Source organism: Hemibagrus wyckioides, linkage group LG02 (genome assembly GCF_019097595.1).
Source record: "Hemibagrus wyckioides isolate EC202008001 linkage group LG02, SWU_Hwy_1.0, whole genome shotgun sequence".
Lineage (NCBI taxonomy): Eukaryota > Metazoa > Chordata > Actinopteri > Siluriformes > Bagridae > Hemibagrus > Hemibagrus wyckioides.
In genome coordinates, this window is record NC_080711.1 from 13,697,778 (window position 1) to 13,724,099 (window position 26,322).

A 26,322-nucleotide genomic window follows, 5' to 3' on the forward strand; every position below is an offset into this window, starting at 1 on the left:
TAAAATGGCCATAAAAATAGAAGGATGGTATAAAGAGATGGAGGGAAGAAGGGACGGTGCTAGGAGTCTGTGGATGACTGAAAATGAGATTGTTAATGAGCTGGGAGCTGGTTTTCTACTCTTTGTTTCTTTTTGTTTCCAGCAGGCAGCTTTTGCCAAGTTTCTCAAAGAAAATCTGGCTTGCTCCATCGTATCGAATGTCTCGGGGTGCAGAGACTAGCTGAAAACGGAGGGAAAATAGGAAATCATGATTGGTGGGAACAATGGGAAGAGGCGGGGCATTTAAAAGCCATATTGGATATCAAGAGTTATCCATGGGTTTGCTGACAGTCTAAGAAAACCTGTGAAAATAAGTTTGAATACTGCAATTATAGAGCAAATTTTATCGTCCGTCTTCCGAGCTGTGCACTATATCACACTTCTATCACATTTTTTTTCAGCAAGCTCATGTAATGAAAAGCCTCTATAATGATTGACTCATTATTCACAGATCACCAGCAGCTTTTTAAGTATAGCGTGCAAGATTTATCCTAAGATTTAACATGCAGGGTTTAACTGTAATTCAGTAAATGTAACACCTTGCAGATGCTGGCTGCAACATGCACATAACTGCTGAGCAATCACAGTTTAATGCACAACAACGTGTGCATTTTTGCCTCGTAAGAAAGATGGCTGACTGCTCCTAATCGAGGCCCAGCATATGGTTTTGCCATGTGTTAGTAAACGAGTGTTTCATTTTCTCTGACCGCTAAACATCGGGCTCATTTAGGGAGTGATGCTACATGAGCGCTCTTAAGTGTTGGGTGAAATGTAGGAAAATCTCCTTACTTAATCTCCCTTCGCCAGGTTTTGTCTTTTACCACAAAAAATGCTTCGTTGTTTAGAAGTGGCAAAAGAAATAATATTCTCCCACGGTCTCTAGTGTGTTCAGAACATCTCAATGCTTTGAGATGGTTATCCGCAATAGAACATATGCCCTATTTAGGGCCACTTATATGCGCAATCTCAAGGGTCAAGCATGGTCACTGGTGTTGCCAGTGACCACACACCAATACCGACTTTCAATCAAGAACACTATCTACAGCTGATGTGGTTTGACCTAACCCATGCCACACACAAAACACACTCACACACCCTCTCACTCTTTCTTCTGCTGTTGACCGACTGCTCCCTCCATCGTTCCCTCTCTCCTTTGGCTGTGTGCGGTAAATGGCCACACAGCGCTGGCTTTGCTGGTTGTTTCCCCTGCAGTGGCTTGTGGTGGTGCTGTGCAGGCAGCAGGCCTCATAAATCCCGAGGCCTCGGCTGTCAGTTCCAAACTTCAGCTCTGCTTCCCCACAATGACTTCACCCCCACCAAGCCTCCCCACCCAAGCGCAGCCTCCACAGCTTCGCTTTCTTTCCCCTTTACTGCCTGTTTTAATGTGTATTGCATGGCACAACAAGCAGTTTAGGATTTTAGAAACACTCACAATACTGTTATTAGGCGAGTTTGCCTGTGTACACCTGATGTGTTTTGGGTTTTTCATTGTCTCATGACTTTTTTTAACTATAATTTTCAATTGTATATACCTGCTGACTTCTTAAATCTCATTTGCAAAGTGGGATTCTTTCCGTTCTGCTTGGCCTTTTGTCAACACGTTTTTACTAGGTATTATACACAGATATGAATTATATACTGAATTTTTATATAACAGATATTTAAATTAATTCATATGGTATTACTTTCTAATACAGTAAGGCCAAAAACTCTACTGTTATTAAGAATTACGCTTACACTCTCAAACATATAGCACGGACCTCCTTTCCCATACTTGCATGAAACTAACCATGCAAAAAAAATTAATTGAAATCCATGTGAAATTAAATTGCAGTCTACAATATGACTGGCGCGTGATTTAACACTTAACATACTGACCAGTTTTGCACTTTTTTCTTCCAGATTTTATGACAAACAAGAGGGCCTGATATTAATTGACACATAATTTTGGACAACACTGTCTTCTTGAAAGTGATAAATGATGAGATGTCATGGTTCTCTATATAGCTGCAAACACAGACACACACGTGCATATATATATATATATATATATATATATATATATATATATATATATATATATATATATATATATATATATATATTAGATCATATAGATAGATAGATAGATAGATAGATAGATAGATAGATAGATAGATAGATAGATTTTGCGTAATTATAATCCTGTGGTCACTTGAATTGAATGGGCTTAATCCAAACATTACAAACAAGTGGAAACTTAAGGAATAACACCCTCTGTACCTCCAACAAATACTCACTACGCATATTTAAGTAATACGTCAACTATCTGAATATTAATAATAGATTATGTCCGTACTGGGGATTTGTGTTAAAGAGGCTGCAGAATAGACGAGCTGCTGATATGAAAGCAGACTCGGTTGTCACTTTCAACTTGTCGATTTTAACTCGATCATGTCTCGTGATTTATACCAAACCTTCACCAAGGTATCTTTATAAAGTCTCATAAATTCCAACGCGACCTTGAATTTAACCGTGTGCTGAAGGAAATCATGGGGTAGAGAGAGCGAGAGAGAGAGAGAGAGAGAGAGAGAGAGAAAAGGAGAGAGGAAGTCAGCGGAGGCAGGGAAGGAGGGAGGGAGAGGAAAAAGTTCCGTCTCTTCCAAACTTTAGTGTGTGCGCGTGGTGTGTGTGTGTGTGTGTATGTGTATGTGCGTGGTGTGTGTGTGTGTAGCTTTCACTTTGAGTCGCCTAGGCGGGGTTTGTAGCAGTGCGGCGTGGAGGGAGCGAGGCAGCGCGGCGAACTTGCAATGCAGCGACCGCCGACTGCCTTCCGTCTGCAATAAGCTCCGCGATTTCACTCTCTAACGCAATAACCATGTACTCCCCGTACTGCTTAACACAGGTAAACACCATGCTCACTTTTATTTTAATTGTCTTGCTTTCTGTTGATTCCTTTTTTTATTATTATTATTATTTTTATTATTTCCTCCAGTCCAGTGTCTGCCCTTCGTACCTTTTGCGATTTTCTTATTTTTTCTTATTATGATCGCGCGCGAGCTCGTGTGTCGTTTGTGCACTGACTCGGTTCAGCCGATTCGTTTCACACTTCTTAATAACACTTTAATAACTTTTTTTTTTTTGTAGGCGTTTCGCTGCAGCATGGTTGCGAGAGAAAATGGCGCGTCGCTCGATTCTATTTCATATTTAAAAAAGGAGGGAAGAAGAAGAGGAGGATGAGGAAGAGCGAGAGTAGTGCTAGGCTTTAAAGTTACAGCAAAAAAATGTTTTTAGGGTTTAACTTCAGGGAGAAAAAAAGGCTTTAATAAGGGAAAACGCCACGCGCTTGGGCAGATCGCAGATCAGTTTTGATGTAAATGTGTTGGATCTTCAGTCCCTTACTTAGATAACTCAATGCTTTTTTTTTTTTTTTTTTTTGGGACAAGCCAAAGGTCACTGACACTGTCTCTCCGTAAACGGGACAGTCTTACAGGTTTATTTATTTATTTATTTTTTAATTTGCACACGATATATATATTATATGATATTGCATTTGAAAAGTTTTGTTGTTATAACATGTACTGACCAGCTATTGTTTGAATCCAAACTATTGCATGCTTCAGTGCTTTCAGATGACATCTCAGATAATATTAGACAGGGTATGAAAGAGATTTAAATGCGCCTGAACACAAAGTGTTATATGGTTTGAGTTGGAAAAATGTGGGAGCACATCTCTATTACATATATATATATATATATATATATATATATATATATATATATATATATATATATATATATATATATTTATACACACTAACAACTGTGCTCTTTATTCTGCTTAACCTTATATAAGTGCCAAGTTCATTCTAAATGCTTATATTATTTATGGCTTTTGATGCCTTGAGCTTGAGTTTCCTTCTTGAGCTTACCTCGAGACACAATCAGTTTTATTTTTCACTTTTTTTTTGGTCAATTAATGAATTTGATAGCTGAAAAGTATTGAATCTCTCACAGACATTATATAAGATATACTAGAATGATTGTTGAGCTTAAGCACTTGTTTATTGACTTGATTATTTTTAAAATAGCACGTAAGGCCTATATAGATATTATTGTTACTATTTTGAACAACATTTAATTCTTCCCAGAGGTCTAGTCAAATGAATGGGCTTCATTGACCCTGTAATTTAGAACCATGTTTCACTTATTATTTAACTTATTATCATTTATTACCTACTCTAATAATTCATTACCGTTTATTTCTTGCACTTAAGGAGCATTACACAAAATTATCTGCAACCTAGAAGATATTTATTATTGCAGTAGATTAACGGCAGATTAATGAGTGATGCTCTGTGTTCTCTACAAATGCTGCCAAAATGTAATTTCCTTTTCTTTCAGCCCTTTTTTTTTAATGCCGATTCCAAATTGTGTTTTAGTCTGCGTGTAGCATACAGAATGATCTGGTTTAGAGTTGTGATTGTGAATTTTCGAGGCAAGTGTGTGGGGGGAAGACAGCTGAGGTTTACACGTGGACAGACCACAAACTGTCTGTTTTACTGAGAAATGCCACAGTTATCCAAATACCTCCTTGTAACGTCTTCTTTTCTGTCAAGCAGAACGCGAGCTCTCTCCTTCATCAACTTTTCTAAACACTTTTGTACACTTTGTCTGGGTTTTGACCTGAAATAACAGAGTCACCCTGCTTGGGTTTTTCCTGTCTAACTCAAGTGGTTGAACTTGTATTTAACAGCCTTGCTTGCATTTATTGAAGCTGCAGCATTTTTTTTCTTTACTGCACAGCATGAGGGACAAATAGCTGCCTTTCGGCACATGCGCAACTGTTTTATGAAGATTTACTGCACAAATTTAGGTCATTTTTACTCATGCTTGTTTATTCATGGCACGGCGGACAGTTGCGTCCATATGACATGTAATTTTTTCCTTATTTTACAGTGGTTTTATTAAAACAGTTTTGCTCACATGCCGCTGTAGCCGGTTCATTTGGTTAGCAGGCTGTGGTCTGTTTTCCATTTCCAATACTTATAACAATAGTTAGCATACCAATTGAGTGAAACAGTGTAATTCAGCAGTAAATAATTTCTTTTTTTATGGCCACGATCAGCTGAAATGGGTAATCGGCACACTTGCAGTAAGAGGTGACTGCAGAGTCTTAGTGTTTAATCAAACGTGCATGTCTATAGGTAGATAAGAGAAAACGTAAGGTCATATACGTTTATTACATCATGCATTTATTCAGGCAAACCTTCTAAAGGCTGGGCATTTAGCACACGTTTCATTTTGGGAGTTTTTCTAGCTTGGGTTTTGTTTCTGTAAGCGGATCAGGGCAGATTTATCTCCTGTGCCTGAAATCCACATATTTACCAGCTTATGTTTCATTGAACCCTTAAGTTCCTCCGCTCCAGGTGAAACAGCATTAGTGAGTGAAATGTAACTGGAAAAATAAATATACAATATTATAACATTACCAAATGGCCTCCGGCTTCTTCTGGCTTGGACCAAGATTTTTTTTTTCTTTTCTAAAGGATGTAGGGAAAACTGCTGTGCATGCAAGATTTTTTTTAAAAAATATTTCTTTCTCCCCTCGTTTCTTTAACATTTTCTAGCCTTAAGGTTTTTTTTTTGTGTGCAGTGTAAAACACCTTTATGTAAAGTCTCTTGAATGAATAAACGTCCCTCATTAACACTACGCATCATCATTATAATGTAACGCGGCTATGTTGCAGTCTGAAGGCATTATAGAGCGCGCGCTCTTTCCATTAATTATGTACAGTAATTGATAACAGAAGCGGCGGCCAAGCGCGCACGTGCTGCACACACGCACTTCTAAAGACATCACTAAGCGAGAAAGAATTTTGTCACTAAACTTTTCTTCAGTGTGTGTGTGTGTGTGTGTGTGTGTGTGTGTGTGTGCACGCTGTTCCTCTCCGCAGAAGCGCTCTCGACTGTACGGCTCTGCTTGTGGACTTTCAGAGGCTTCGCATTTTGCGTGTCTGCTTAATAATAATAATAATAATAATAATAATAATAATAAAAGATCGCCTGTGTAATAAAGTCAGAGATGACCGGGTTTTAACAATGCTATGAATAATGGACCGGGATAAAAGCTTTTCTGGACTACGGTGCTGTCGGGATTGCGGGGGATCGGCGCATGATGGAGATTAGGAAATGCCAAAATTCAGATCCGTCTACATCAGTGTTGAGAGGCCAGATCAACTTCCGTATGCGGTGCTGGATGATATCTGAATAAAAAAATGCAGGCAGGGTAAACAAAAGATGCATTAATCTCCATCAATTTTATAGTCCTAACTGCCCTTAATATAATAAATAAAAAAGCACAGTATATGCATGAATTAAACGCATGTAGGCTGTTTCATCTTTTAAACATAAACAGATAGATAGATAGATAGATAGATAGATAGATAGATAGATAGATAGATAGATAGATAGATAGATAGATAGATAGATAAACATTCTGTGCATTCACACCTTTCCAATGTATAATAGCTTGGCATTTGCTTTGGCTCTCAAATAAGGTTGCTCTAATAAGCGGCAAAGGAAATGAGTCATATTTTGATTTCTCACTTCATTAATACCATAAATATTATATTATAATTAATAATATTAACAGTTTCGATTGTTGGATGTAGTTATTACATTTCTTATTTTTGGCTTCAGTTCTGTTTTAAGGCCTTGCTAATAATTTGGATCATTTCTAGTAGTACATGTAAGAATTTGGTGAGTGAACAAAGTCAAAGAAAAAAATAAGCCAAATATTGACCTAAGCAGAAGCTCAACCTGTGTAGGTCACATGTATTTTACATGCAATTAATACCTAGAGTATGAGCATTATTTACAACTTTTGTTGGCTATTTTTGCTGTTCAGTTTTCTTGCACACTATTTTCACTCTTATTTTAAAGAAATCTTTGAAACAGTTTCTGAGCTGGAGATTTTTGGCCATTGAATTTTGGGGAAGTGCTTTATATAATATGTGTAATATTTACTTTCATAAAATGAATCTAGGTTAGAATGTGTTTTTTTTTGCTACTGTACAGTGTTTAAGCACTGAGAAGATGGCCATGTCAGATGAGGTTTACACCACCGAAATAAAATCAGGCTTCAGGAGTCTTCAGGAACATCTCTCATAAAGGCCTAATTACGTGTATAAACTTTTACAGCTGTCCCGGCTTGAAATTATTACACTACAATTGTCCAACCCTGATGCTGTTTAAATTATTTTCAAAGGGTGCAGACTGCTAATGTTCCTGTTCTAAAGAAAGTTCTGAAATTAGCATCACTAAAGCTGTTACACATTGTAAATATTTCCACTAAGGACGCACTTAAATTACAGGTTTGGTCTAATTAAAATAATAATTCACTTTTTCTGAGTCATTTTACGTCTACATATTATACCTATTTGTTGTTTTTTTAGTTATTGATTTTTTTTGTGTGCCTGCGATTCAGTATTGAGCTCTGCCGAACGGTTTATAGAGTCGTTTATTCAGTACCTGGAACAGACGTTGGCCGACGCACGATACACTGTGCTTAAATGGATATTTTTGACTGCGGTAATCCAACTCCTATAGACTTCCTCTGAAAACTACATCTAGTCAAATTGCCAAGGTGAATGTTAAATCCATCTACAGCTTCCCTGCTCGCCCTCTCTCACTTCCCAGGCCTGGAAAATGATTTGAAACAGCTGTTCAGGGGATTAAAATCTGATGAAACCACGGTCTGAACAAACAGAATTGTGGGACATTTTCGAACTAAAGTTGCAAACACATACACACGCATTCAACACTGTTCGCTTGTAAATTCACTAATACGGCTCTGTAAATATCTCGCTTATTCACTCATTCTCTGTTTTTTGGTTCTGCAATGCAGCAGACCAGTGCTTTAATGCAGATTAGGTCCATGTGGCGTTATCACTGGATTAGACAGCATTGCAGTTCCCTAGGTTTTTTTTTTTTGATTGGAACAGCTATTTACATTTGAGCCTTCTTTTTTTTCCAGCAATTCAGTAGAATCTGTTGACTCTTGAAGGAAAACCACAGATATTATTACATAAATAAAGGATATTTAAGATATCTTAAAAACAACAGTAATAGTAATAGAGTTCATAATAATAATAATAGTTTTATAACCATTACTTTCTCTAATACAATGCAAACTGCTGTAATGTAAGGAAATCTACTAGCATTGTCCTGTTTGCCAAAAGCACACAGCATTACACTTTTACGTGAATTGCAGACAGATATAGTAATTGGACTTGAGCACAAATTTGGCAGTACTAAGTTAGGCTCGTTGCTGTAAAGGGACTAATGGATGGCTATAATGTCAGTGGTGCAACGGGACACTGTGTTCCTTTTACTTATTCATTCCTCTCGAGCCCCTGTTGTCTTCTACACCCAATGGCTTCTCCTCCTGCTCGCTTTACGCAGCTTATTAACAACATCTGAGGTGTTCTGGTGCGCTTGGTCTTGGGTTTTACCAGATATTTAAAAAGATGGCTGTTAGTTTGAGTCATTTCATTTAAATAAATCATTTAAATATATATTTGCTGATAGTAAACTGCATACAGACATTTTTTTTAAATGAACATATCTTCATTCTTCATAACATTTACAGAGTTATAAAATATGTCATTTCTACTGGGGAATAAATCCTAAAGACCTTTTGTTGTTTTGCTATCAGGAACTGTGTGGCCTGAATTTGTTAAATGGTGTTGGCTGAAGGGAATTAAAGATCAGGATTAAAGACTATTTAGTGTTTTTCTCTCAAGCTGTATGCAGAGAGGCCGAATCGATCGCTTCTTATTCGCTATCTGCACAGCTGTCCCAGTATCCGTGGAGAATGGATTCCTGCTGCTATTGCCATGGGAGTCTCCAGCCAAGAAGAATAGGAGGATATCCAGTGTGTGTGTGTGTGTGTGTGGTGTGTATATGTGAGTGAGTGTGTGTATCCTCCTCCCTTCCCCTTCGCTCATGTCACTCCTGGCACGGATTAGGCCTTGGCAGAGCCCTGGCAGTGCCCGTAGCTCCACTGTGGCTCTGCGGTTGCTGATATGTTGTGCTGTTGCCATGGTTATGGAACACACACTCGAACACAAGCGCAAATTACATAATTGAGGCTGCATATACATAAGCCACAGAACGTATTTTTTCCCTCTTTTTTGGATGGAAAGCAAGTAAACGATCAGAGCTGATCAGAACCAAGATCTGTGGGAAAACAGTGAAGGCCTCTTGTAACGGCGCAGACCAAATGGCGTCTCGTTGCATCTGTTCGATAAAATGGTAAGGGCCTTCGGTAAAAGTCAGACGAGGCCTCGTACCGTGTTTTTCAATCTGATTAACCTTCGGTATAAATGCTACAGTCTTTTGGGCCTGTTTTTTTTACTGTTTGGTCTGGTTTGTTAGTTTTTTACATTGAGTGAGGAGGCTCTCTCAGGCGGAGGGTGTGGACATTTACACCGGGTGGCTATGCCAGACTTGGCGTTGCTTTGGCGGAGCATCGCTGTGTTGCTAGGCAGTTTTTCCTGCTCTGGCTTCCTGCTCCATTGGTTCGGTCTTTGTCTGCGTAGATCGGTTCGTACACTTTACTAGCAAAATCTGTATACTCAACGTGGTCTGCGAATGCATTCATGGCTTGTTTGGAACATGAACAAATACTCTTTCCAAGGAAAAGTACAGTTTGTACCTTTTATTATAAGACTGTGTATGAATTTGTTGGCAGTAGTAGATGTAGTCACTGTAAATACTTGATGTATATCTGAAACGGACCGATCCTAATATAGCATTATCGCTGTCAGTGACCCAGTGTAAGTGTGAAATCTGTAAAATCTCTCACTCTTTCCCTCCTCATCGTAATAAACTGACTTATTTAGAGCTGTCTGCCCTCATGCATAATGCATTTGCGCACACACACATATACACACATACACACTTGTGCACACTCTCACCACTCACACCTGCATACACTTAAGCACATGGGGCGCAGGTGTGCATTCTTGACTCATCTGTGTCAATCTGGTGGCGATTGGAGACATCACACCTCCCCACACAGCACTGTGTGGGGAGGTGTGTACGAGAGAATTTCACTGAAAGACAGCGGTACTATTGCCAGCGTGTCACGTGTGTGCTTTGGCCTCAGCTGACTTTTAACCCATACGACGAATCACTCTGACCCTTGCAACCTGTCTTCATGTCCAAATGCATTGAATTAGCACGTTTTTCCCAATGCACATGCCTGCATCCGTAATTAGGGATCTGAACCAGCATAGTAACATCAAAGCACTTCACAGCAGCAGTGATTGGTTGTTACCAGAGTTGACACGAGATCTGATTGGTTAGTCCAACATTAAAGCTGGTACACTTATTATACATGTATCCCTGTTTTCACATGTTTGGTAAATAGCGATGAACGTGTGAGTGTTTTGTGTGTGTCCATGAGGTGATAGAACTTTAGAGTTAGCTAAGAAACTCTAATAAGTGCTGTGGACTCCCTGAAGCAAATCTCAGTACGCATTATTAAGCCAGAAAGCCTCTGTGACCATGACAGGAAGTTGTATAATTTTACTTTTCACTCTAAAGTGTTTATCCAGATATCCAGTGAGAGCCATGGAGAGTGATAGAAGAAGAAAGAGGGAGTGTGTGGAGTGTCAGACAGTTTAGGAGCTAAACACATGACAGGAGTTTTTTTTTTCTGTCCTGAAGCCTACGTTCTGTCAGTATAACTGTTATTACAGTGCTTTTTGAAACAGAACCACAACACAAGTCAATAATAAAAGAGTTTTCTATGTGATTTCTGGTTGGTATGGCCTGGCCTCATGGTGCTTGGCCTACATTATAGACGAGAAGACATGGCCTCTTCTCTCATCCTTAGCCTTTCTCTTCTTCTCGTGCAAGCAGGAAGTTGGTCCAGAGCCAGCGGTGGAAATCTATACTCTGTTGCATAATATAGCATATCTTTACCTAACATGAACCTAGCGGAGACTCGGCAGCTGTGAGCAAACAGAGAGAGAGAGAGAGAGAGAGAGAGAGAACAAGGGAGGGTGTGTGTGTGTGTGTGTGTGTGTGTGAGAGAGATTCCTGTGAGTGTTTGCTGGCTATGGTTTCAGGCCACAGGCTGTAGGCCTTTTTCAGACAGGCCCAGTGTAGTGTGACACATTGCAGGGCAGAGATCGCTTTCTGTCTCTTACTGTTCAATAGTTCAGCAGCTGGGACAAACATTCTCATTCTTCAATATTTTCAGCAATTGTATGCAAGAAAAATACACAGGGGTGCACATACTTTCCTTGCATTAATACTTGTGTATTCCAGTATAAATAAAACTTGACATATTTATATTTAGGGGACTGACAGTTTATTAGACGACCACTAGATAGTCCAGTTTGCTGTCCAGTCCTTTCAGCGGGTAAGATTTTGTAATATTATTAAAAGTACAGGCGAGCTAGTTAATTGCATTAGTACAGAGGGTCAGGAAACGAGCAAGAACATGAGTTACTGAATGAGTTACATGAGTTACTATTTTCTCAATATGTTTCAATTGCAAGGTGGTATATTCTACTAGGAGAGTTAGATGTCTGCGTAGTGCTTGCACAAACCTGTGTATTTCTGCCTCTGAGCACTCATTATGTCATCCCTGCACACTAATTAACCCACCTACTAAAAATCCTGTACTGTCAGCTAGACTGTGCCTCGTGTAGTGCAGCGATCTGGTCTAGATTACTTCAGTCAAAGATTTGTGGCAAATAAATAAACATTTCTTCCTGATTGAGTTTTTAATAAGGTTCATCTAGCACAGTGAAGACGTTTCAGAGACGGAGCTGGCTTCCAGCAAATGGAGGCAAACGTAAATCATATGGGTGTCACATTGTTGATGGAATGGATGGAAACAAAACTGCAGATGTATTTTTAGTAAAGCTATTTCTATTTTTTTAAGTATGCTTTCAAACTGCTATGTCAATGTCATGACATATTTAATTTACCATTTCTGTCAGTTGTATATGTGACATACATCAAGATGGTATATTGAGGTTGAGTATATCTCTTTGTGGAGTTTTGCATGTTCTTCCTGTGTTTTCTTCTATCTCCTAAAGGACTGGGAACTCTAAAATGCCCCTGGCGTAAATGTGTGGGATAAGCTGTGGTCCAACAACAAGGATAATGTGCTTTCAGATGACTGTCTAAAAAATAAACGAATGACCCTTTCACCCATTTTGTTTTAAAATGTCAGTGAACGAAAGTTAAGGTGTAATTTCTTTTAGTATTCTCTGCAGACATTTTATAAAATAGCGTTGTAGAGCTTACACACACAGCGCAGTAATGCAGAGTGACATTAATCATATGCAAAAAAGTCCAAATAACAAACATGAACAAGCCATAAGGTGTCTGTTCTTATATTTTCTCATATTTGTTTTTGAAAGACATTTTTTCAGAATTTCCTGTAAGTAGGAAGCACACCAGCAGAGGTCACTGAGTCAGACTGGTGTCTCGAAGTAATTGTGCTTTTATTCTTCAGTCAAAGGTTTAAACCCCCGGCTAACATAGAGATATGTCCTCATAAAATGATCATATAAAAAGTACACGATTTATTCCGATTGGATTTAAAGTTACATCCGCTGTATTGCCTTGTGTTCAGTAAAATGGAGGGAACGTGGCTTCAGGAAGCAGCTGGGTGTGTGTTTGTCCTTAGGTTTACATGCCAGGACAGTAATGCTAATTTAAGACTCCTCCAGGCTCTCCCTTTTTGGTACTGACAGCAAATTTTGAGACAGAGTGGATTTCTTACAGCTCATTGAGCAGATGAGACTGCAGCCTTCGGTGATTAAATAGGGCCACAGAATCGTTTATGCAGATTTGTTATTAGTCGCATCGTAAAACTTCTGCCTCTCTCGCACCTTACTTTGGGTTTGGCGCCTTTTGCAGCCTCTCGCTCTTTCCATCTCTGCTTCTGTCTCTCACCCCTCAGTCCAGCTGCAGAGGGCCTGACGTGCCAGAAGAATATGTCTCGAATAGGAGCCATATGTGAGCTGAGAAAACGCACCCAGCACAGGAACAAGCGGGCTTTCATAGAGCCTCTTTTAAACCTCAACCAGGAGAGCAAGTGTAGCAGTGACTGCTAGCTTCAATATCTAGCTTTCTTCAGTCCTGCTTAAAGAAACATAAAAAAACAAAACTTTAATCAGTTTATCTGTGCAAAGTATGTATAGAAAAAACCATCATCTGTGCTGTTGGGTTGTTCATTTTTGGTCCCATTTTGCAACAGTTGCCTTTTTAAAATCTTTTTACATTCATTTATCATGTGTTCCACCTTTAACATCTGCGAATGTATACATATATTAAGGGGATCTATTTGCAGAAGGATTTTTTTCTTCCGCAAAGCTATTTGCATTCTCCTCTTTCTTTGCCCTGGAAGTGCAACATGATTAAAGCAGCCGATACAGGCGTATTGTATTTCCCTCAAGACTGGGAGGAATGTGAATGTATCATAACCATATTACACCAGTTAGAAGACGCTCATCGTGCCAAGATCAGGGCAATGTAGATATGTACGCATAAACGAGACTCTCAGTCTGTCCTCTCTTCTTTTCTCTCCCAAAGCCGAATCAAGAAGTGGTGCCTATGTCCAGAAAAAAGAGATGCCTCCTGCCTTAAAATACATTTGTTGTGAGTGAGGCATGTCGCTAGTGGGACTTTGGCTGGTACAATCCCTCCACTGTTAAAACAATGATGTGGTTGTGCTCCATAACCCAATTACGTCTCTCCAGAGCAAGAGAGAGACTCTTCTAGCAAATCCCATAGTTACCAATCCTGATCTGAGAGCTTAAAGTAAAAGACCTTATTCATTTCCTTTCTGCGATGCCCACCAAACCTGTGCTTCATGCCACAGAGCTACATAATTGCAGGATGAAAATACAAGTGCACAGAGATTCAAAAGAAAATATATTGCCTGGTATTTTTCCAATTTTTAACCATCCTGTTTCTAGTAGCTTGTTCACTCTATAGCCTCAGGTCCCTGTTCATTCCTGACAGCTGCAGAACCCAATGTGGTCTTCTCCTGTCGTATCCTGTCTACTCATCCTCCTTTGACGTGTTCTGCGTTTTGATGCTTTTCAGCTCACCGTAGTTGTAAAGAGTGTCTCTTTGAGTGACCCTTGTGAGCTTAAACCGGTCAGACCATTCTCCTCCTACTGTTCTGTGTAAATTCTAGAGACTGTTGTGTAAAAATCCCAGCAGTTTCTTTTCTCAAACCAGCCCATCTGGCACCAAGAACCATAACATGGTGAAAGTCACTGAGGTTAAATTAATTAGCTCATTCTGATGTTTGATGTGACCAGTGACTGAAGATGTGTCTGTTGTTGTCATATGATTGGATAATTGCACGAATGAGCAGGGGTACAGGTGTTCCTATTAAAGTGGCTAATGAGTTTCTGTAGATACAGAGAGAAAGAGAGAGAGAGAGAGAGAAACACCTGTTTGGAATGGCAGGCTGAAGTACAGCGTGTTTGTGGCATTTGGAGCGTTAATTCTGTGTGCTTTTCCATTTATTAAATTTTTGTGTAAAATGAACACCCCCTGCTAATGCTTTTGGGGGCCTCCAACTGCCAAATTGGGCCCTGTTGAGAAAGGGGGCGTGTCTCTATGCTTCCTTCCAGCCAATGAAGTCTTTCAGTTTGAAGCCATCTCATTCGCATGCTGTGTCCCCACTGGCTACGGGTGTCTAAGTATCGCCATGGGGACAGTTCAGACCCCGGATTGGCTGTTGCCGTGTTTTTGTTTACCCCTCCTGCTGCTGTCTGTCGTCAGCTCTCTGGTTTCCTGCTGCTGGGAGGTCGCAGCATCTTTATTAATTCAACATGAGGAAGTTTGCTCAGGAAGAGGGGAAAGGGATGTGGGCAGTCATATTTACCGATAGGAAAAGGGTGTACTAGAGGACTGCGTACGTCAAACACCTTTAAATATTCTAGTGCTGAGCAGGAAATATTTCTTCTTAGGTCTCCTGGGTAACTTTATTATACGCTTGTTTGTGTCAAGTTAAAACTTCTTCTCTAATAAAATGCATTTCTGTTCACAACCCAAAATGACTGGAATAGCGGCTAAGTTATTAGTACATTGTTGGTGTTAAGACATTGTCAGTTAAAAGAAACAGTCTATCTATCTATCTATCTATCTATCTATCTATCTATCTATCTATCTATCTATCTATCTATCTATCTATCTATCTATCTATCTATCTATCAGCAGCTTTTTACATTAACCATTAGACTTGGCTTCCTCTCTGCTTATGATATCAAGTGAAAATATTTTGAATAAAGAAAAAGTCATCTAATGTTTCCTCATTGAGATCGTTATATAAATAATGCAAGACCATTTAAGCCTATCTCTAGGCTTATATTCTGGGCCATATTTCCTGGTTGCATGCTTATTCTGTTGGCAGATCATTTAGCTCCTAGATAAATGCTTAAAAAAGCACAATTATCTGCCAAAAGAATAATAATATTATTATTAAGAAAAAAAGGAAGATCTTAGAAGAACTTCTAAGCTTAAAAAGTAGATCTAATATTTGTTTAAAATATTAGTTGAATTTGCACATATTAAGAGTTTTAATGGCTTTTTTTTAGTGTAGAAGAGAGATGCAGCAGCACTTTAGTCATTTAGTCTCTCTAGCTCTCTCGGCTGCTTATCTCTACACTCTGACTCAAGCAGGTAAAGTTCCAACACCTTAGCTTTCGTATTAATGCTGCCATCAGCACTGATGTGGATCTGCGGAGTTCTGGCTAGCTGAAGTGCTTCTGGAGTTTTCAGCGTTCTCCACAACTTTGTTTTTCACATTAACGTGGCATTGTAGGTCGGTTGAGTGAAAGTAAAAAAGTTTTTAGGATCTAACAGTGAAACTTAATTAATTACACTTCTGTTTAATACCGCTGAAAGTTTTCTCTCATTCAGTGTGACTGCACTAGCAATGTTACCATGTGACATCAACCCAGTAGTCCACTACATTCATAACAAAAACACTGATGAACTGCTAAGCACTAAATATTTTAATATATATATATATATATATATATATATATATATATATATATATATATATGTAATGTGATTAAGCCTGGAGTTTTTCTTAAGGTTTTCAATCTTTCTTTCACGCTTTCTTTGTCTAGAACTTGTTAATTGAGACACAGAAATGTTTGTCAGTAAATCTTTCCTCTAAAGAATTGCGGGTCACCCCAGAGAGGACGCTGACCCCTATAGGTCTGGGCTATGGAGCAATGCTTTTTAAGTCGCCCAGACATGCCATACACACACACACACACTCTCTTTTTACTCTGTTGCCAAGACCAAGTCTGGACACACCTGTAGGCTCTTTACTTTTGTGTGTCTTTACTTGCTCCTCAGTGACACCCTACCAAAGAGAAGACATTCTCAGACCTGACAGCCTGATATCTAAGGGTTTTTTTTTTTAGCTGGGCATGACAATGTAGGGAATGAAAAGAGAGAATGAAAGACAAGAAGAAGAGTCACTAAGAAAAAGCAAGAGAGTGAGTGCGAGGATAAAGAGGATCAGTAATGGTGGTGAGTGCTTGGGGATGGTGATGAAGAGTGACAATGAAAGGGTGCAAGAAGAACAAGAGAAAGAAAGCGCGTGAGAGAGGAGGAGACAGGCAGGGTTGTGAGTTTGAGGCTGGCGCTGAAGCATTTGCATAAAGGGCAGGGCAGAGTGCCCAGCGGTGGAAAGGGTTGGCACCGCGCCTCACAGACTGGCAGAGGGGGCCGACCGAAGAGAGAAAAATAGTAGAGCAGGAGAATGACAGAGAAGCAGTGAGGAGGAGGAGGGGGATTTAGTCAATAGTACTTCCCTTGTTCTGCGAGAGGAGGGCCCGGCTGCGTTGGCACTGGCGATGGGGAAATCTCTTGTTTGTGTGCTAGATTGCCCCTTTATTTCTTTGATTGCGGAGCATTCAGCGTTCGGCAAATGCCCTGTTTGTGTGAACCTGCGTGGTCCCACAGTTTAGGAGTTTAGCAGTACGACACTGTTGTCATGCAATCAGCATGGTCTCACACTTTTGTGACATTTGTTACAATTTGCGTGGCTCAATTTATTAAAAAAAAAAAATTATGATGAGTATGATGGTTTGATTTCGGGTGGGGTTAAAACTTCTGTACCCTCAACATTTGACTTTCATGAAACTCTAAAATGTAATTCCATTACTTGAGTATCTCAATTAATGTTTGTTAGATGGCCCTATGGAGGGAAACAGATTGAGCTGGTAGAAATATAAACTCTAGGAACTCTAGGGCTTTGCTGAAAAACCGTTGTGACCTGACGCATTTCCATTATTCGATGTAGAAAAAAATACTGAGAAATAATTAATATTGTTAAAACGTTCGATATCCTTCAAAGAAACAGCTTCTTTTATGCTTGCGCTTCCTAACAAGGACCACATATTCCCGTTACAAAGTCCGCTCTGCTCTTTCTCTTGTTCTGCAAGAGGCCTCTTCCGAGTCATGACGTGATGTCAAAGAGTGCATCTTAAAAACAGCATTAAAAAAAAAGGAATATGTTTTTTTACTCCTTTTCATCTTCACATCTGCTGCCCAGATTCTCCCAGCTATAAGGAAAAGGCTTGAATCCTCTACGTAAACTTTCTCTTCTTCTCCTTTCCACCTTTCTTCAGGTATTCGGCGGTCAGACCGATCCCGTATCCTCAGACTGGAGCTCACGTGTGCGGCTAATCAGTTTGGCAGAAGTTTTTTTACTTGCGAAAAGCATTTACTCCTTCAGTTACAGGCTGGACGTGCTACTGCATTACCCATCATGTGAAGCACTCATTATTCTACACCAAAGAGGAGAACTCGGTGGTGGTGGTGGTGGTGTTGGGGGGGGGGGGGGTAATCCAGGGTATGATTGGTTAAGGTTAGAAGGTCTAAGAGCAGTTTATACATGATGTGGATTGCCCTTTGTCCATTCAGAGCCAGAGTGCTGCAAGCCTGGAGTAGTCAGATGATGTCAGAGCTCGGCTGACTGAGAGGAACACTGGCGGTCAGTGTCATAGGAGCCTAGTCTATTTGTTTGATGTGATACTTTGTTTGTTCCCTTCAACCAGTGTGGCTTCTTCTTTCTTTCTTTCTTTCTTTCTTTCTTTCTTTCTTTCTTTCTTTCTTTCTTTCTTTTTTGTTTTTAACATTATATGAATTCAGAATTTATAACAAAGACCCCTTTGTATACAATCAAAGTGTTGCGTTTTTTGGATTTTTTTTTTTTCAGGCATGTCAAAGTAGCATGTTCATGCGTGAATAAAAACCCACGATTTGTGCCGACATGCTGAGCTAATTGCGTTTTCAAAGGTTTTCTCTCCTCACCAGCATTCTCTATAGGCCTGACAATGCTAAGCCTCGGCTTGAATCTCAATGAACACGAAAATCAGAGTGGTGCCAGCCGCGCGCATCGGCCCATGCAGATAACTTTGTGGTATGTTGAAATCAGACCCAAGTTAAGTAGGCTCGAGATTTCAGATAATGCTACAATAACAATGCTATCGGCACATCAAAGCAACTCAACCAGAAGAGGAATAATAAACAGCCAGTAAATTTGACCATGGGAGATTTCGATCATTTCTTTGCCCATTAAACTGTGATCTGTTACTCATCACGCTTCAAAAATGTTTTACTAACTGCAGTTATTGATGTATCTGTGTATTAGGTTCAGAAAAACAGACGAATCCATTTACATAATTATCCCAGTTCATATATTTTTAAACTTGTAATTTCCTGATTTTATCTGTAATTAACAATATATCTCCTTCTCATTTCTCATCTAAAGAAAAAAAAGACTATTTAGTCCAGACAGACTATTAAAAGAATTAAAAGACAGTGAGAAATTAGTCCATCAATATTCCATTGTTGCAGTAATAAGTACTAAAGCACATTGTCTTATTTTCATATGTATTTCCTGAACCTAAAGGTTTTACACTGCAATCCCAAATGTTCCCAATGCAACATTTTCTCACCTTCTGTTATGTGAGAATGAAGAGAAAACACTAATGCTGTATATTTCAGCAGAAATGTTATGTTAATGATGTTTGTAGAGAGTAAGAACTGAATGGATCTCTATGAAAAAAAAACCATGGAAGAATAATTAGAATAGTTTGTTAAAAAATAAAATTTTCTTTCGTCTGTAGCATGCTTAGCTGTGCCAAAATTTTCAGCATGTTTCTGTGTACTTAGAAATAAACAGAAGGTTCTTGGTGGTTGTTGTTTTTTGTTATTCGTACAGGGAATGTGTTGAAATGATTGTTGGTTGTAATTACTCACACACTACAGATGCAATCAATAGACACTACCTTTAAACTCTCTAATGTTCCTTTAAAGTGTTTTTGGATGATGTCGGGGAATCTTATAAACGCCGTCCCTGATAATGCGGTGGTGGCAGTGGGATTGGAATGTGCTGTACATGCCCGTTGGGATGCAGCGCGATGCCACGCTGCGCCTTCGCTCCCTCCACGGCCACAAATTGCTTGCAGATATTTCACACGTAGTAACGCGCCGATTTGTAAACTGGGATAATTACAAACCACGCCAAGCACCGCTTCAAAGATCTTTTCGCATCACTGCCTGGCCCGTGATCAGTGCGTGTGTGTGAAATTTTTTTGTTTTTGTTGTTTTTTTGTTTTTTTTTCTGTGGCGAAGTTCTCGTTTGTTCTTTATTATTCCTTGTGTGGTCTTAAATAATGAGCTAGTGCAAGGGTAATGAGTAGATTGATTACCGAAAGGACTTTTACAAGGTTTCTCTAGTATTTTAGTACAGAAGCAAGAACACAGTCAGGGAAAAGGGGTACAAAGGCTTGAAATGAAGTGTGGGGACTCTCAAGGGGTGCATCTTTTGTATTCTTAGTTAAAGGAATAGAATTGTAGAGCATAATTAATTAATGCATATAAATAGACTCATGGGACATGGAATAGAGTTTTTGCTTTGTGTGTTAGGATCAAAGTCCCTGCAGTGACACTGACCCTAAACAGAACGAGATGTACACAAGAACCTTCATTGGACACAGATAGTGAGACAGATATGAGATATAGTTTGTTTTCATTTGATACCCAGATTTCCCTGCGCTGCCTGCCACTCAGGTATTTGGAGTTGAACTGATACTTGGACGGTTTGTTTGCTTTACAAAGGAAGAGACTGTGCCGTGATAGACACACTGATAAGATGGAAAGTGAGACTATCACGTTAGTGCAGGTGTTGGAGAATGGATGCACTGGATGGCACTAAAGCAGATAAAAGATTGAGCGTTTGGACGCTTGAGATGTGTGTGAAACACGGCTGCTGCATGGCTTCGTCCTCCTCGACACTATCTTTTATCGAGTGTTATGAGTCATCTTGGTGTGTCTATGGAGAAAGCAAAACAGACCAGCAGCAGAATGTTAGAAAAGGACGTGCAGACATGTCTATTACCTGTGCCAGCGCGTGCAAACACACATACACACACACACACACTTTGACACACCTGCTCCTTGGCTAACACCTTTGCATAAGTGTAATCACACAGTTTCTTTTTCTGAGTGTGAAAGCCAGTGTGTGTGTGATTGTGTGTGTGTGTGTGTGGACAGAAGCGTGTTCCAGTGTGTCAAACTCTCTGACACGGAGAAGATGACCGTGCGTGGCTTTGCTCTGCTGTCTTTTTTGTAGTGGTGTGCTCTCCGTGCTGGCACGCTGACATGTCTGGGCTGGCATCCCCATGCCACCATGAGCTAGCACATGACTCTTGCACACACACCCTTCTCTCAGTCTGCTGTCTCACTATTTCTGGCTTTTCCTTGCAAAACAATCATCCGCGTGGCTACAGATATTTCGGAGAGCGTATTTTATTCTCTGAGTTTTGGCCACAATCTGTACCTTCACGTGCAACCAAATGATCAGGTAGTAACGGGATTGAGAACTCAGTCAGGGTGAAAAGCCATCATGTAAACCCAGCTGGATCTGAGAGACATTTCGAACAGAATAAAAGGGGGGGAGGTGTAGATCTGAAATAATCCGGTAAACAGGAAAAAAAATTGCCATGTAAACGCTCAAATCTGACTGTTTTTAATCAGGTTCAAAAATACTTAGCAGTGTGGCAGCGCATATGATTATTCACGTCTTTGTGTTTAATATTTTAAATATGGTGTCCATTAGAAAGAACTATTTATTGCAGGAGACAAAATATGATATTTATCGCACATCTAAATGAATATATGAATATGTTTAGGACGGATGTAAACATACGTAATGGATCACTGAACAAGAAGCATTTGTAAAAACACCTTTAAAAGTAGAGAAACTTTAAAACTATCGATTTTTAAAAAGACCCAGTTTGTGTTTGTGTATGTTTGTGTGTGTTGTGGCTGACGTTCGGTTGCAGAACTAATGGCTGAAGCTCAGATTACAGACGTTGTGGTCTGTAACTTATCTGAAAACAGTTGCATTTTAATATAACTTTGGTTTATTATTACACCCTAGTGTTATCGCCACCTACTGGGTTGGCATACTTTATTTATTTATTGAGATACAAACCTTGTCTTTTTAAATATCCCTATACATGCGGTTTCTGGCACAGACTCTCGCTGTGTGATTGTGAGGTCAGAGAGCAAAGTTAGAATCCGCAGGAGGTCAGGGTCACAGTCAGGGACACACAGCAGGCCGCCCCGAACCCGAATCGTCCCATGCAGCGATGCAGGAAAACCAGAAGCAGGTCAGAGCATCTTCAGCTAGAACATGTACATGATGATGAAGCATTATTCCAAATTTTATCTGAAAATCTAAATCTAAAATGCGTCTTAGTTTACTTGCTAGCCCATAGGTGTAAACATCAAATTTTCCACAACAAAGTCTAAGACAGGACTTGCACAAAGACACAAAGTTCTTATGCCATTCTCAACAGCCATCTTTTGTTCCTGTTGCTGGAAACAGTGCGACTCCATCAGTCCACACTAATAAATTCACATGCAGCACGGCTTCTGTGTTGTCATTTTTAATGATGTGCTTCATAAATACGGGTGCGTACATTCTTTCTCTCAAGCCAGTGAGTTTTAGTTCTGCCAATATTTTTTGCAGTAATCTCCGTAGGCCTTCCAGCAGGACAAATTTCAGTTTTGCTCCAGCAGCTTTTCCATTAACAAACCTCACCAGTCTCTTGGGTTTGGGTGGAGCGCCGATCTGTATCAAATTAGCCTCCGATATATGTAAGGATGCAAGTTTTTAAAACCAAAATTTATTGCTGCGTGCTTTGTCATTAGCTCACCCTTTTGACAAAATAGACATTATTCAGCGTTCATTTGAAATGCAGTAAATTAACGCACTGCAGTTTTATAGTTCTTACTTGGGGAGCAAGGTCTTTGTGTAAAAAAAAAAAAAAAAAAACATTGTGGAAATGTGGAAAACATTTAAATTAGTTTTTTTTTTCTTTCATGGAGTGTTTGTCTGCTTGCTGATGAGAACCAGCCTGCGTTTAGGTTTTCAACCGCACGGTGCTTTAGTTTTGTTGTTCTTCAGTAAACGTTGCCAGAGAAAAATATAAGTTAGCAATGGAGCTTTTTCGTCTTTTTTGATAAATGGCTTTCATGATATTAATGCGGTGTGTGTCCGCATGGAGCGCGGGAAGAGTGAAGCGCTCTTGAAATCTTTAATCCCTCAAGGGAATCCGACGCAGAGCGGCCTTTCCAAACGCAGAGGTTTTTCCGAAAGAGACTGATCCAGACCGGAGCGAGCGACTATAACACATACGACGTTTAGTAAATTAAAACCATGTAATTGATTCAGATAAATTGATGCTCAAATGCAAGACCTTTGACCTGGACACACAACATTACGCCATTAAATTATGCTTGTTTCAGGGAATGGAAAGGAAAAAAAAAAAGCAATCACACGAGGATGCATAGTTGAACTGACCTAGATATGCATTTTGATAAATCCTGTTTGAATTTTAATATAGGTCATATGAAGATCCTAGCACAACTTATGCCAAATAAACACTGTACTGCATTAATGAGCTATGTAGCCTAAAGTCAAGGAATACTGTGATAAGTGTATAGATTTATGCCTAATTATGTTTCTCCATACTCAAACTCAGGTAATGTGCCAATAAGCCTTTTGACCACTCAGAATATGATTACTGGGACACAGCAAAGTCCAACGATACAAACACAGGGCTTGATATTTCTCTGAGTTGAGCCTAGACTACATGAAAAATGGACTTTTATTCAACTCGTGTAAGGCTTTCCCCTAAAAAAAGATAAAAAGATCTACAAACAAATAAAAAGAAGAAGAAATGAAATAGTTTATTGTTATGAGCGACACCTTATTGTGTAATTTATGCTTTACAGGTTCATCCTGTCCAATGTTCCGAAATTTAAAAAGCGCTTTAGGATTTCACGCTACAGGAAACAGCATAACCTTTTACGTATTCCTGGACCTTCTTAGTGTATTTTAGTTAAATTCTCTCAGCCAGAAAGACCTCTCTGTTTTTGCATAAAGAGTTAATTTGGTTCTTGGCTCTCAGTCGTCTAACTGTGTTTAGGCCTCCGCACCAAGAACCGGGACAAAGCAAGAGAACAAAGCTGTTTCAGCTTCCTCTAAAATAGAGCAGCTCCTCATTAGTAGCATGCATGTGCCTCGTTTATTTATTCATTAATTAATATTTATTTATTATTTCGTTTATTAAAAATTCTTTATAATATGGACATTTTATGACTAAGGAATTTTTTTTTTTTGAGTACTTTTTTCTAGTATTTATTTTCACAGTGTTTATTTTTCAGAGTCAGTTTTTGCGATCAGCTTTGTAGCATGCTTTTGATAATCCAGGTAAAGTTATGTGGCTGTTCATGCAAATGTAAAGTTTTGCATGAGTAAAACAGGTGAGAGAGATAACAAATGGCCTATTATTATTTGCCCTTATTATGTCGTTTGATTTAACAGTGGTTAAAAAAACGTTTTAGATATGCTGATTTTTTTGTGTGTGTATCTTAGACACTTTTTTAAAAACTTAAATATATATGTTGTGTTTTGTGTCTTAATCCAAATACACCGACAAACCGTTGCAATTTCTCAACTGAGACTTATTTATTATACATTCACATTTATATTCAGCAGTAATATTTTTGATAAATCTCTTGCATTTTTTTTTAATATATCGAATGATAGATATAGAGTACAGGGACTTTATCAGTAGTATGGGTTAAAGAGAGATTATTTGCAAGCGTTATCTCTTTCCATTTTTCTCTGTGCATATGGATTTTAAACATTTTATGCCAGGAAAATATATTAGCTAATGAGTTTGGCCACACGAGAGATTTTTTTTTTTTTTTTTTTATTCGCAGGCTGTGAAATTACACACTTCCATTATTCAGAATTCATGCTCGGGAGCTAAACACGTTTTTTTTTCCCGGGCCAAGTTGTAATTTAGCTGCATTTATTTGTAGGTGTTTGGGTGTATTTCTGTTCTTATTAATTGGAACCGGATTTTTACCAACGGCGACAAAATAACACAAATGCTCGGTCAGCGTCGGATGCCAAGCCGCGTTTCCAGCTCGTTCATTTCCATGCGGAAGCTGGCAGACACTTGCGAGATGGTGTCTTGTCTCTTTTTTAAGCATTAATATTGTAAGTGCAGGGTAAGGAGGAAAAACACACACGCATGCACACGCTCGGCCTGTTTAATTGAGTTGGCAGAGGACCCGAGGTCTTCATCCTCGGCGGCCAAGCTGACGGACCAGACACGACACTTGACGCGTAGATAACAGATAAGATCGCTTGATGCTATGTGATGACAATTCAGTAACATTCTGGGAATGTATTTCATTTTCTGTAGTGATCAATGGGCCTGGATATGAGATATGACTAGAGTTTAGAGCTGGGTAGTTGACATGTTATCCAGGCCTTTATAACAAAACAAAACAAAAACATATAATGCTAGTTTCTACCTGAAATCTAGCTATCATCATTTTGTATCTACTTACCTACATATCACAGTAAATGCTCAGCTGTCTTTTCTTCAGGAATGACATCTATATTATTTTCTGCACTAACCTTTCATTTAAAATTCTTCCCCTGGTCCAACCTACCTGAAGAGTTACCTTTTAATATGTAACTATTATTAACAGCTAACAAATAGCTTATGGCTGTTAAGCGAATCTGAGATGCTTCTGATTGTTTATAATGGTACTTCATGTTAACGCTTCAGACTTTGGACAGTTGAGACACGTCTGTTTTCATATCGAAGCAGAGAATAAACACAAACTTTCTTTCCAGCCGACTTTAAACAAGCCGTCAAGTCAGTTCTCGGACCGGAGAGGGTAAATAAAATTAAAATTCTTGGAAGTCTGTGAAATCTTTCCATTTTTAACTTGATAAGGTTAGATAAACCACAACAGTGGATCTGCTGTAGAAGCTGGCTTAATTCATGTTTAGAAAACATGTTTATCGGTTCTTCTACAGTACTGGGTTCATTCCACTGATATACTTTACTGATCCTGTGAATGGTGCAGAAATGGACTTTTATATTTACTCCATTAGAATTGTGAGTGTCAATTTCCTCGCCTGCTTTTGACAGACTCCTTGACGCGAGCCGCAAGCTCCAGCAGCATCCCTGCAGCCGTAAATAGTGTGAGTGAGGCTTGTAAGTGGTAGTAAGTCAAAATATTACAGTTATTTAGTGTAGACTAACTTACCTATGGATGTAGTGCAAGTTGTTCATAAATGTACAAAGACTTGTAACTGCATAATAAATAGCAAAATATTTTTGATTAGCCATGGAAGTGTTTTGCCTCAGTACATCAAAATCAAGAATATGTTTGTCCACGACTGATACACACTCCAAGAAAAACAAGATTCTCCATCTGAAGCTAGGTTTTAAATTGGCGTCCACTGTTTACGTCCAATTATAGATGGTGTGAGCTCAAGCTCTACCGGAGGAAGTCATTAAAGACTGTATTTCACACACAAAGCGGATTGTTTGTTTTACATATGGGCTTTTTCCTGCATCTGAACCAACTGACATTCATAAACAAATGCACCTCACTTCAGGTTGGGCTTCAATTAGCATCTTACAAAAGAGCTCAAGCAGGTGCTGTTTTTGACACATTGAATCCTGTTTGAAAGAGATCATAGTCATGAAGAGGTTTAAGGTAAATAAGAGGCATGTTTGCGTTGTGACAGGTGGATTTGTATAGCCACTATTATCACCACACTCTTCAGCTGGTGCCGTGTATGGCCTGTTTGATTTAATGCCTATTTGCATGTGTATG

General features: G+C 39.2%; 1 protein-coding gene across 6 annotated transcripts in view; it reads left to right on the forward strand.

The window, feature by feature from the left end:
- The window catches only part of nfixb (nuclear factor I/Xb), a 128,523-nt gene that overhangs the window by 11,831 nt on the left and 90,370 nt on the right, over positions 1-26,322 (forward strand). Inside the window, exon 1 of one of the 6 annotated variants that reach the window (XM_058411041.1) lies at positions 2,701-2,923. The exons of the other annotated variants lie outside the window; for them this stretch is intronic. Coding sequence (XP_058267024.1) covers positions 2,897-2,923 — 27 coding nt within the window. The 5' untranslated portion in view covers positions 2,701-2,896. Of the gene's footprint in view, positions 1-2,700; positions 2,924-26,322 lie in introns of those variants that run through there. 6 annotated transcript variants of the gene reach the window in all.